The 13,578-nt window shown below is 48.6% G+C and overlaps 1 protein-coding gene across 1 annotated transcript in view; it reads right to left on the bottom strand.

Moving 5' to 3' along the window:
• The window catches only part of NDUFS4 (NADH:ubiquinone oxidoreductase subunit S4), a 260,074-nt gene extending 257,252 nt beyond the window's left edge, over window positions 1-2,822 (bottom strand). Inside the window, exon 1 of the mRNA XM_069221841.1 lies at window positions 2,670-2,822. Within this exon, the coding sequence (XP_069077942.1) occupies window positions 2,670-2,755 (86 nt within the window). The 5' untranslated portion in view covers window positions 2,756-2,822. The remainder of the gene's footprint in view (window positions 1-2,669) is intronic.
• Window positions 2,823-13,578: the final 10,756 nt, after the last annotated feature.

Genomic DNA, 13,578 nt, shown 5'->3' with positions numbered 1-13,578 from the left:
CTAGACAAAAACAGCCACAACAGCAGAGAACTCTTCAGCATCGTCAAAGAGTTCTCCAACCCCAGCGCCAACGCCGTCACGCCCTCACAGGATTTGTGCGAATCCCTCGCCACTTTCTTCCATCGCAAGATCAGCGACCTCCACGACAGCTTCGGACACCAGACCCAACCATACACCACTGAACCCGCTTCCCCGGACACCACCCTCAACAACTGGACCCACATCAACACGGAAGAAACCAAATCCATCATGAACTCTATCCACTCCGGCGCCCCTTCGGACCCCTGCCCGCACTTCATCTTTAACAAAGCCGACGACATCATCGCCCCGCACCTCCAGACCGTCATCAACTCTTCTTTTTCTTCTGCTACCTTCCCCGAATGCTGGAAGCACGCTGAAGTCAACGCCCTACTAAAGAAACCTACGGCTGACCCAAGCGACCTGAAAAACTTCCGCCCCATCTCTCTTCTACCTTTCCCAGCCAAGGTAATAGAAAAGACCGTCAACAAACAGCTGACCACCTTCCTGGAAGACAACAACCTGCTCGACCCTTCACAAACCGGATTCCGAACCAACCACAGCACGGAAACCGCCCTCATCTCAGTCACAGACGACATCAGAACCCCGATGGACAACGGTGAAACAGTCGCCCTCATTCTCCTCGACCTCTCGGCTGGCTTTGACACCGTCTGTCACCGCACCCTAATCACCCACCTACGCTCCACCGGGATCCAAGGCCAGGCCCTGGACTGGATCGCCTCCTTCCTCGCTAACCGCTCCCAAAGAGTTTACCTCCCTCCGTTTCGCTCAGAACCCACCAAGATCATCTGCGGCGTACCTCAAGGCTCATCGCTCAGCCCGACACTCTTCAATGTCTACATGAGCCCCCTCGCCAACATCGTACGCAAGCACGACATCATCATCACCTCCTACGCCGACGACACCCAACTTGTACTCTCCCTCACCAAGGACCCCGCCAGCGCCAAGACCAACCTACAAGAGGGTATGAAGGACGTCGCAGATTGGATGAGGCTCAGCCGTCTAAAGCTGAACTCTGAAAAAACGGAAGTCCTCATCCTCGGCAACACCCCGTCCGCCTGGGACGACTCCTGGTGGCCCACGGCCCTCGGCACCGCACCGACCCCCGCAGACCACGCCCGCAACCTCGGCTTCATCTTGGACCCTCTTCTCACCATGACCAAGCAAGTCAACGCCGTGTCCTCCGCCTGCTTCCTCACTCTCCGCATGCTCCGCAAGATCTTCCGCTGGATCCCCGCCGACACCAGAAAAACCGTGACCCACGCCCTTGTCACGAGTTGCCTGGACTACGGCAACACCCTCTACGCCGGGACCACCGCCAAACTCCAAAACCGCCTGCAACGCATCCAAAACGCCTCGGCCCGCCTCATCCTCGACGTACCCCGCAACAGCCACATCTCCGCACACCTGAGACACCTGCATTGGCTCCCAGTCAGCAAAAGGATCACCTTCCGTCTTCTCACCCACGCACACAAAGCCCTCCACAACAAGGGACCGGAATACCTCAACAGACGCCTCAGCTTCTACGTCCCCACCCGCCCCCTCCGCTCCGCTGGCCTCGCACTTGCTGCCGTCCCTCGCACCCGCCGCTCCACGGCAGGTGGGAGATCTTTCTCCTTCCTGGCGGCCAAGACCTGGAACTCCCTCCCCACCAGCCTCAGGACCACACAGGACCACTCCGCCTTCCGGAGACTCCTAAAGACTTGGCTGTTCGAGCAACGATAACCCCCCCTTTCCCCCCTAGCGCCTTGAGACCCGCACGGGTGAGTAGCGCGCTTTATAAATGTTAATGATTTGATTTGATTTGATTTAATTTAAGGCGAGTTCATTATATTTTATGTACAGTTACTAAAGAGGAAAGGCCAACAAAATAGTTACAGAATACTTTTTTTCAGATATCCTTCTGCCCCGCCCTCATAAACACAGTCCCCATACATCTGTATGCACTTCAACTGCTATCTCCAATCTGCCATGTAAATAAATGCTGGTCACTCATAATACCTATACACATTGTGAGGCAATGCACAAGGGGTATACTTCACAGGCTGTCCGCTGGCAACCCCGTATGATATAGATACATTTATAAACTCAAAATACTGACAGCATGACTTGCCTGATACAGAACCACATGTTGCGATACACTTCAGAGGCTTAGCAGCTGTTTAATGTCTATCTCACCTCCGTGAAATGCACAATGGTCGGTTCTAGACTACTAAACTGCACAAAAGAGAATGGTTTCGCATGTTTATCTCGTTCCCCGGACATACTTGTTTTGTTATATTCGAGATAACGCATTTTATTAAAAAAAAAAAATAGATAAACACACACATAATGCACTGTGATTCTATTTAACATAAACCACTAAACACGTGAAACTTTCACATATGTAGACTGAAAACGTGGCAACTATGACACTGGGTGTATTTAGAGTGTCTGTCAAGCTGCATGCGTTAGGCACGTGTCAGCCTAAGTGGACATATCAACTCGACTGTAAAGAGTCATGAAGGAGAGGGGTATATCAACACAGAGAGAGAGGGGGGAATAGTCTGCGTGCATGTCTGCTACTACTGCTACGTCAAATGCCTCCCTCTTCCCCAGCAGCATAAAACCATAGTCTCGGATCCCGTTACCTGCCAGGATTCAATAATACCGCGGCGGCAGCTACTTTTCTTATCCACATAATTTGTCCCAAAACCGGTGACATTGAGACCGCCATCTTTGTCAATACTCCTGCTACGGATCTTCTATTAGGTCAAAATGACGACGCAGTAGAAGCGCAGCCGTTAATTGGAGCTCACAGCTCCTGAGAAGCAGCGATGCGCACGCGCCAAAGGGTCAGGCAGGTCCAAGGCTGAGTTGTAGATTTATGCAGGGTGCTTCGTTCTGAAGGAAGCGTTAGGAAATCTGGCACAAGAGGGATGGGGCGGAAGAGACAAGCTAACCGCAAAGTCTAACCGCGTTATTTTGAATTTGTAGTCAAGGCGTATGTAACTTGTTCCGTGGAGCACAGTTCTCTGCGTTGTTCCGGCAAAGTTTCGTTGCATCAGTCGCAGGTCAAAAGTGGGTAAAAACTCTACTGCACACCACAGACACGTAACTGACAACCAAGCCCAAGTGGCGCGCATATTGGTGGATCATGCGCGTGTTTATCTGTGTGAGATGAAGTGAAATTCATAATGTTCATTAAAATCATTAGGGAATGTTCATTTAATATTCGATTTTCATCAATAACAACCAATCGAACAGTAACAGAAAATAAATAGAAACGCACCTACGGTTTGAAAGCATCAGACAGTTTGTTACTGGTAAAGGCCAGCGTTTCCTTCGTCGATTCGGTGAATCCAGACCGTTTTAAAGGACACCATGGAAAGAAAAATGCAAACGTTTAGGTCGATCATTCTTTTTACTGTCTTTCATGTTTATGGCGTTGGTGGTCTGAGAAGGGGAGAGTGGAGAAATTTAGCATAGGTACTATGATACTTGCCAACTTATGTGGCCAAAAAGAGGTAAGAGTTTTCAAATTTCAAAGCCACCAATTAGCATAACTACAACTTAACGGTGTACCTGCCAAGATTTCAGTTTGTGTGACATTTTCGTTTCTTGATGGTATGTATGTGTGGCATTTCAAACCTTTATGTTTAAACAGTTTGAGTTACACTTTCCAGCACGTAGGAATGAGATACATATCATTAATTACCCCTTCTGTGAACTGTTATGGTCTAGCAACTGCTTTACAGCAAGTACAACACTCCTGAAGTATAAATGTTAGGTTATTAACCTAACCCTTTCTAAACGTGACAGGGCACGTGGTAGCTATGATACCTCTATGTTCAACTCTCTGTAAACCTCTCTGGGCCCTTTATTGGTAGATTTTAGACCTGGACCATGAAGTGTCATTCTATAAAAAAAAACATGCAAATGCTCAGACACCTTCAATGCTTCGTTGTCTTTGTGTTGTGATAAAAATGAGCTCCATGTGCTTCCAAAGGGCAGCATGGGAAGTGAAGAAGGCTTGCTTTACCTCGTATGGTGGGAAGGCCTAGGATCTGATTGAGAGCTGAGTGCAACAGAAAAACTCATGAAGTGCCAAACCCAGAGGCATTTCCCCCAACCATGGAACCAGAAGATTCCCCACCACCACAAACCTCTAAGGCTGCTGGAGCCCAAGGGATCTTGTATAGTGCTTAGAGGTGACATCACAGCCCTATATAAAACTCCGTAAAAGTATATTACTAAAATTATGCAAATGAAGCCCTAGCTATTCTTCCTTTGTGGTTACACAAGAGGAAACCCGTGACTCTCTCCCCCGCCCCCAGTCCTTTGCCCTCTTCATCCTTCTCTGTTGTAAACTCTTCCATCTCTACCAAAAAACACACTAAAGGGAGTGCCTCAAGAGTCCAACAACTGTAATATAGAGTTTGGTCCCTTTGTTTCTTCTTTTCTCCTTGCATAGTTTAATGGTGCCAATAATCAATGTACTCTTCTCCAATAGCACAATAACATGGGAGACGGGCTATGAAGTCTCAAAACAATTCTCATTATTGTTCTTCAATACATCAAAGAAACAGCCCGGCCAACACGTTTTGTCCGCTGAGAGGACTTCATCAGGATTAATGTATTTCTTTTACAGCTATATCACAACGCAGTCTAAGAGTAAAATAGATCAGTTGTCCCTGAAATTCTTGAAAAACCTGTACTGCTTATATATTGTTGTTGGGAAATAACAAGTGACCCTAGATAAATATCACAGTTTAATATGCACACCCCATTTGGTTCTGTAAGCTCAGAGCAAATAATATGACGTGCCGCCATCGTCACTGACCTTCTTAAGGTCTTCATTTCTGTTCTTTCCCATATTTACAGCAGGGTAAAAAATAAGAGAACAAAGAGATTGTCTATAACCTGGTAAAATAAAGGATTGATATTCAACAAAGGAATTTGGTATATACCCAATAAAATGTACAATGGCTTTGTTGATCCTCATTGTTAGATAACCCTTCACAGGGATCCTGGCAGACAGGACTGGGCTGAAAGGGGAACCTGTACACTTCAAAACCACTCTTTGAAGTTTCCCCCACTTCAAAGGAAATTTTGGTATATAACCTGGATCTCTAGCTTCACCAAATCAGACACTTCTGGACCTACAACTGGACTCTGTCAGAGAGACTGCCTGGCTGCCCAAAGGACTCATCAGGACTGCTTTGGTGAAGGGCTGCTTTCATGATTGTTGCCCTGTTGCTCCTGACTCTGCTGGAAGGACTCTGCCTTCCTCCTAAAGTGGTCTCCAAGGGTTTTGAGCTTGCCTCCTTTTTCTGAAGTCTCAGGGCCACAAACACTTCACCTCTTCAAGAAATCCTTGTGTGTCGGAAAATCGACACAACGCCTGCAGAAATTGACACAGAACCTGCATTGCGGCTAGAAAATTGCCGCACTGCTGGCCGGAACGATGCAGCGCTGGCTTTGCAGCCCAAAATGCAATGCAGCTCCTGCCTCGTGGCTGAAACTTCACCAGATCGCCAACTGGATCGATGCAGCTCCTGCACATTCTCCCAGTGCATCAAGGATTTTCAACGCATCGTCCCTCGGCGTCAAAATATGCCCACATCGCATTAAGAAACCAAGGCTGCGCTCCTGGAAATCAGCACATAACCTTGCAGCCTGGAAAGAACCAACTCATTGTCTGTCCCGCCCTCTGTAAAATCCGATGCAGCACCATATTTTTCCACGCATCTTCTCCTCTACCCTGTCCCCGTGCATTGTATTTTTGATGCGTCCCAGGTACGGTGTGTTACAAAGAAACTACAACTAATTCTTAAGGATTGAGACTCTTTTACACCTTTAAAAAGTGATTTTCAACTTGCACTTATTGGATTATTGTTGTTTTAACCTTATTTTATTCAGACAAATATATATTTTTATAAACATGCGTGGTGTATTTTTGCGGTGTGTTCACTGTTTCTGTATGAGTTACTGCACAAATACTTTACATATTGCCTTCTAAGTTAAGCCTGACTGCTCAGTGCAAAGCTACCAGAGGGTGGGCACAGGATAATTTGGATTGTGTTGTTACTTACCCTGACTAGGATTGTGGTCCCTACTTGGGAAAGGGTGTATACCTCTGCCAACTAGAGACCCACTTTCTAACATTGGTGGCAGAGTTTGGATAGGACTTGTGTTTGTGCAGTGCCATACAATAGCTACGTGTACACTGCCTACCCATGGTTAAAGGTTAATTTGATTTGTTTTCTGCTTCTGAAAACTTTCCCTGCTTAACCTTCTTTAATCAATCCTACACATCACAGGCTGGGTCCACAAGTGGAGATGGGGAGTTTGACCTGGCTAAGTTTGAGGGATACATAGTTAACCAGCTAAAGGGCTTTTCCAAGGGGTTGGGGGTACCTACCCGTGGAGCCTCCAAGAAGGAGTAGTACCAAAAGGCTCTGAGGGCTTGGCCAGAATCCCACTCCCAAGAGCATGATGAGTTGGAGGAGCAAGTGGATGGCTCTCCAGAGGAGCTGCCAACAGTGGCGGAGGATGACACCCATGGATTTGTGCACCCTGCGAAACCAGGGAGCTGTGTCTCAAGTCAGCCTGACCACAGGGCAAAGGAGAGAGAATTCAGGCTCCTGTTGGCAAGATTAAAAATAGAGGCAGAGGAGGGGAAGTCTGTGAGATAAGCTGAGAGAGGTTTGGCAGAAAATAAATTATTTCTGCCTCATGGACTGAGTCTAAAAGAGTTGGACCTCAAGGAAAGGCAGTCTGAGTCCAACAGTGATGGTGGCAGCATACGTATAGTACATGATGGAGACAAGGAGGTCCGTATACCCACGGATTTGGTGCCCAGTGATGTGGTGGGAGATGGTATTGACAAGTGGTTTTATGCTTATGAAGTTGCACTGAGTGCACATGGGGTTCCTGAAGAGCACTGGGGGGGGCGGGTCTGTGGAAACATGTGCCTACACTTGGGAGGGACACACTTCAGACATTAGAGGTTGGGGACCAGAATAAGTACGCTCCCATGAAAACCATATTGATTGCCAAATTTGGACTGACCTCTAAGAAGTATTGCTAAAGACTCAAGCTCCCCAACCAAACATGGGTAGAATTAATTAATTACTCCAGTAAGTCAATGAATGGCTGGGTACGGAGCAGCAAAGTCATTGATTATGTTGGGCTGTACAATTTAATCCTGAGCATATGCTCAGTATTTGTTTTACAGAGTTGCGCCAGCCAATAGTTGACAGTAAGCTGACTGATCCCAGGAAGCTTGCTGAGGAGGCACACCTCTGGGCTAGCACCAGAGTGTTAAAAAAGGTATGTGGGGGGACATCCACAAAGGTGGTCAGGGTTCCCAACAGAAGAAAGAGGGGAGAGAAAAACTTAAAAATAAAGAGTTCTCTAAAGGCCCCCAAAATAATTCCCAGGGGAATAGTGGTAACCAGTCCCAGTCTGATCCTAAGAAGAAAGGTTCTTTAATCACGCGCAGGTTCCCCAATGTACAGAGTTTTCCAAGTATGGACACTCTAAGGGCGACTCCAAATGTCCAAAGAGGGCACAGCCCCCCACTGGTGGACAGACACCTGAGTTGGCTAGTATAGCGCCTAGTGTCTCTGGGGGATGCAGATCTGGTGCCAAAAGCCCACATGCCTGCTAATACGTCTAAGAATAGGCATTGGGTCACCATTAATGGGCAATGGGTGGAGGCACTGTGTGACACAGGAGCCAGCATGACCACTGTCAAGGGTCAGCTGGTGTTAGCAGAGCAGATCCTACCGAACACATTCCACCAAGTCACAGTAGCTGACAATTGTGAGCGCCATCTACCAGTTGCTCTGGTTCCCTTTGAGTGGGAGTCTCTGGTACTCTAAAAGTAGCCGTGCCAGCAGATTGCCTGTTAAGCAGTGAGCTAGAGCACACTACCTAGAGGGAGGTAGAGCTCAGGTCTCACTTGGAGATGATGGGATTGCCTGAGTGTGTATGTATGACCACACGGTCCATGGCTGCCCAAAGGGGAAGTGAAGGGCGTCTGGAGCTTGGAAAAATTGCAAAGAGAGGGGTTGGGGGCACAGGAAACCAGCCCCCAAAGTTCCTACTGTGGAGGTTGATGGGTTCCCAGAGGGGGAGGCCCCTGAGCCAACTGGGGAAGACATTGCCGCCCTAGGTGACCTGCCTGAGCTTGCTGATTGGCAAGTTGAGGGTGGGCCCACCAGGGAGGAATTCTGCAAAGCGCAGAAAGAGTGTCACTCCTGATGGCTTGAGGTGACATGCCTCAGCTCATGCAGCAGGTGACGCCTCACATGATCTACTGGGAGAATGATCTTCTATATAGTGAGCCTAAGTCTCAGGGTCCTGGTACAGCAAGTACTGGTGGTCCCCCAGTATTACTGGGCCTTCCTACTGGGTTTGGCTCATGACATACCCCTGGCAGGACATTTAGGGCAAGACAAGACCATTGCCAGACTTGTCACCCACTTCTATTGTCCCCGAATGTCCACGCAAGCGCGAGGTGGACGTGACGTTTGTTGCAGTCTGGGAGAGGCTGCGTTGCTGCACAGACCGGACGGCGTGGACCGCTGATCGCCGCACGGATTACCCACGGACTTACATGAGCCGGGCGCTGGAAGTCCAGTGCTGGGAGCCGGGCTCGGGGCTGGTGCGGTCTCCGGCACTCGCCATGATCGCCGCACCCGCCAAACCCCAGGCACTGCCCTGGAGGTCGCCCACGGCCTCCTGATTACCTGCGGCTTGTACTCGAGCCAGGTGCCGAGGACAAATCCTTTCAGCATCAGATGTGGCCAGAAGGGAGTCTCCTGGTGCAGCAAACACGGGGGTTCTGGCCAGAAGTGCAGGCCTCATTCAGCATTTTAAACAGTTACCTCAGTGAGCGACTGCTTCCGGGTTCTGGTCATCCTTTCTGTTCCACAGTAGCAGCAGCACAAGTGAGCTGCACCGTGCCGCGGGCGCCAGGAGCGCTGAGAGAGACGCGAAACGCAGACTGAAGCCCACACGTAACCACTGGCATAGCGAGAGTCACGGGCAGGGAGCCAAGCATCCAAACGGGAAGTGCCACTTGAGAGTTCCTTTGCTCCTCGGCATCCCCTGCCCCTCCCTCTTCCTTCTCCAGCGGCCCTCGCATAGTGCCTACCGGTTGTGGAACGCCACCCTCCCAGCTCTCCTTTGACGCCCAAGCCGCCGGCCCCTGAAGGACCCACGCACTCCATAGACTGTCTGCACTACAGTTTGCCAAGATCGCCAAGGCCGCGACAAGTCGGCGCAGTCCACCAGTAGGCTGTCCCTCTGAAGGACATAAAGACGCCGACTCATAGGCTGGGAGCCCCAGCCATCCAATCAGCAGCCAATCTAACTATTCTACCAGCAGGTGGCTCCTAATCGAATATGGGCCTGTAACTATCTGAACACAGAAACTTGATCCCGGTCTAGGTGGCCTCTGCCTAATAGGCCTAAACCATATAAATATTCCAACAGCAGCGATCCTGAGATTTTCTGTGTGACCTGCCCCCCTAGAAGACGTGTGAAGTATCTCTGGCTGTCAGCTCCGAGAACAGCACATCTGGATAAGTGTTAAAAGACTATTCCGGGTGGCCCTAAGGATTCCCCATAGCTCCAGAAGGGTGGTTCCATACAAGAGAGTTTATACAGGAGTGTCCAACAGAGTTCGGTCAGCGGAAGCGGCCAAGGGTCTCCGTGGTGCAGCTTGCTGCCTTCTCCTCCCCCTCCTAATATTTCAAGCTTGTCTCACCCTGCTCTTTATCATCAGCTCCAACGTGAAAATATAGAACCGCTGCCTCAATTTCTGAAATTGCTCTGTTTGGTCTTCAAGGCGTTACATCCTTTTCTTTGCTGGTTTGTCTCCTACTCCCCTAGCTTTCAATCTCAATTACCAGTGTACCGGAACATTCTACCAGCTTCTAAAAGAAAGCAGGAGTCAAATTTTTGCAGCCTAATTTTGGCATTAGCAAAGGCACAATGACTACCAAAAAACTGAGATCATTATGCTCGCATCTTTCAGTAACCCCTGATTTGAACATAAACATCAATCTTCCAAGTAATCCCCGGATCAAAACACACAGGTCTCTTCTCTCCTTAGTCTAGAGAGACTACTTTCAACTATTTTAAATCCTTTGGAAAAATTCATCGGGGGGATCCAACTGTATTATTGACACTGTTACAATCATACTAAAAGAACTAATTGCCAGCAAAGGAGATAACCACAAATCTTCTTTATCGCAACAAGAAGAATCTTTGGCACCATCTAGTGCTATGGAGAACAAGGCGATTCAGCCTGGGATTGACTTCTGCTCCCAGGCAGGCACGCCTTTGGTTAAGGCACCCCGCAATCCCAGTTTCTATCAAAAGTCTGATCGATGCCATTAGATTTATTTTGAATGATTTTCCACAGAAAAAAAGGGGAATCCTGAACCCCAAAGCACAGTACAAGAGGTCTTTCCGATTTTTAGAGCACGCGTCTAGGCAAATTCAGTGACTGAAGAATCTTGTTCACAAATGCCCACAGGGAAAAAGAAAAACCTCAAAGGAGGCAAAAAACTAAATCAAAGGCTCTCCAAAAAAGGTCGGTGAAAGGTGCACTTCCCAGAGTCTCTTATGTCAGAAGAACCCCCTTCTCTGGAGGATGTCACTCTACAACACCATGACACATTCTTTGACTGTCAAGTGCAGGTTGCTCCTCTTCATACCGTCTGCGGGCCCAGTATGGTCAGCCCACCTTTGAGCCAAAATCTGCCTCCGTTACAAACAAGTACACTACCATTGAATTCTTCTGCACAACCGTTTGGAGCTTCAATGTGGTCCAAGCATCGGCCGGTCAGGTCGCCACCTCTCCGAAGGATGGAGAATCAAAATTATGTGGACACTCTGGCCTTAGACTTTAAGCTCATGTTCGACACAGAACCAATCTTAAATAGCTCTCTACTTCTAAAGTGTTTTTCAGAGGTAGAGTCACTTAGCTCAGTAGCTAGCAATGATTTACACTTAGGCCCTCGTTACAACCCTGGCGGTAAATCCCGCTTTCCGCCGTGCAGAAAACCGCCAACATACCGCTGCAGTTGCGGAATTCCGCTACAGGTATTACGACCCACAGCTCGTAATCCGCCACTATACAGACACCCACACAAGTCCTCCACACCAAAGGTCAGTGATAAACTGGCGATACCAAAACCTACATCGTCACGCCAACAGGAATACGCCCACACTATCACGACCCACGAATCAACGCGGCGGTCTTTCAACTGCGGTAATCCATTGGCGGTACACACCGCCGCGCTCAAAATACACACACATTTACAAAACACAACCACATTGGACAATTCGAAGTACACACACCTGATATACATAAACACACCACACCCACACACCCAATCCAATATAAAACACACACCCACATCACCCAACCCTTACAACCAAAATTTTGAAAGAAGGCCAGAGAGAGACACTACCTAAAACAACACCACCATCCACAGACACACAACACCATCACATACACAGCATCCACGCCCCTCAAACAACACACACCAACACATCCCCTCACACATCACAACCGACACCACCTCACACATCACCCGCACCACATCATGGCACCTCAAAGACACCCCAGGTTCTCTGAGGAGGAGCTCAGGGTCATGGTGGAGGAAATCGTCTGGGTAGAGCCACAGCTATTCGGATCACAGGTGCAGCAGACATCCATTGCAAGGAAGATGGAGCTATGGCGAAGAATTGTCGACAGGGTTAAGGCAGTGAGACAGCATCCAAGAACACAGGATGACATCAGGAAGAGATGGAACGACCTATGGGGAAGGTACGTTCCGTGGTCTCCAGACACCAGTTTGCTGTACAGAGGACTGGCGGTGGACCCCCACCTGCTCACCCACAACTAACAACATGGGAGGAGCAAGTCTTGGCGATCATGCATCCTGAGGGCCTCGCAGAAGTAGCAGGAGGACTGGACTCTGGTAAGTCATATCTTAACTACTTTATCCCCCCACCCCACCTGCATGCCGTCACATACTTCTGCCCTTACCCTCACACCCATCACCCCAACAACCCACAGATACCCCACTAACACAACCCACAACCAGGCCCTGCATGTAACACCAATGTATGGACACCCATCACCAAAGCATGTCCAGTAGAGAGACTCACTCATGCCCCAAAATCACCAATCACACAAGGGCCACGCCAATAATGCAAGCACAGGAGTAGAGGGTCACTCACCCATTGCACAGGATGGCACACACAGATACAATAACTATGCATTTAAACCCCAACAGGACCCCTACTCAACGTCACCGGACAGGAGGTGCCAGGCATATCCAGTCCCCCCACAGAAGAGGCCCACAGTGATGACAGCAGCTCTGGACGCCTGGATCAAGATGACCAGCCCGGCCCATCAGGGACCTCGGGACAGTCGGTTCCCCTGACACATTCACAAACCACCACTGAACTGTCGCGTGGGCTCTCATTATCCTAAATGAGACTACTGGATTTCTGGGCAGCAGAATTGTTCACGGTGTGGGGGACTGAGTCTGACCCACGTGGAAGGAACTCTGTCACCCTAAATCCGGTTTTGCTCCGGCTAACTAGCAGTGCCTCATTTCTCCCAAAGGGAAGAGATAATTAGGCAGCCGAGCGCATGACATCTTTGGAACTTCTCAGGGAAGTCGTGGTCACTCAGATCCAAACCAACTCTCTCATTTACAGTATGATCTCATATACAAATGACAAAGGCAGCATAAGTTTTATATGATGTTTTAATAAAACAACTGCATTTTAGATAATAAGGCGTGAGCCGCAATAACCAGAACCATACAACACAGTAGGATTGAAATAGTCACCAGGAGAGTAAAACATAAGAATAACGCTATCATAGTGTTTAACAATTTCTACTCTTCCTCTGCTAGTTCTATTTCAAGCACAGCATGTTAAGCTTCCAGCTTGCCTTTCTGAATCCCTCGGGAGACATAAGCCCTCATACCTGAGCAAAGGCCTGTGATCTGGTTCAGCATCTGCAACGAGGCAGTCAGCGTCTAGTTGTGGTTCCCTGGTCGGAATCTCCCTCTTGCGTGTATTGGGAAAAGGAAGTGTTTTTATAACTAACATGTCAGCGTGATCACAAAATGTCCCTACACAGAAATGCCAAAGACTAAACTCCTACCACGTCTATCGGCAATGTACCAGACTGTATCCTTGACTGAAGCACAGAGTGAACAAGAATGTGTTATGGAGAACTCCAGTGCTAAAGTAGGCTAAACAGGGTGATATGAAATATAAAACAAGACCGTTGAACTGGCTATTTGAAAAATAACAGTATGAAGCCGAGTAAAAAGCATTTAGAGCAAAGTGCACGGAGGCTCTAAGCTGCGAGCAAAGGAATAAAATACATCCAGGGCAAAATGTACAAAGGCCTAAAGCCTGAAGCTAATGCGCGAAGGATACGTAAAACTGACCACACTACACCCTCCCCTTGTCGGTAGCAAGTGGTTCTAATAAAATAAAAATATGCCC

The sequence above is a fragment of the Pleurodeles waltl genome, chromosome 1_1 (genome assembly GCF_031143425.1).
Source record: "Pleurodeles waltl isolate 20211129_DDA chromosome 1_1, aPleWal1.hap1.20221129, whole genome shotgun sequence".
NCBI classification, from domain to species: domain Eukaryota; kingdom Metazoa; phylum Chordata; class Amphibia; order Caudata; family Salamandridae; genus Pleurodeles; species Pleurodeles waltl.
This window is presented reverse-complemented; position numbering and strand designations above follow the sequence as displayed.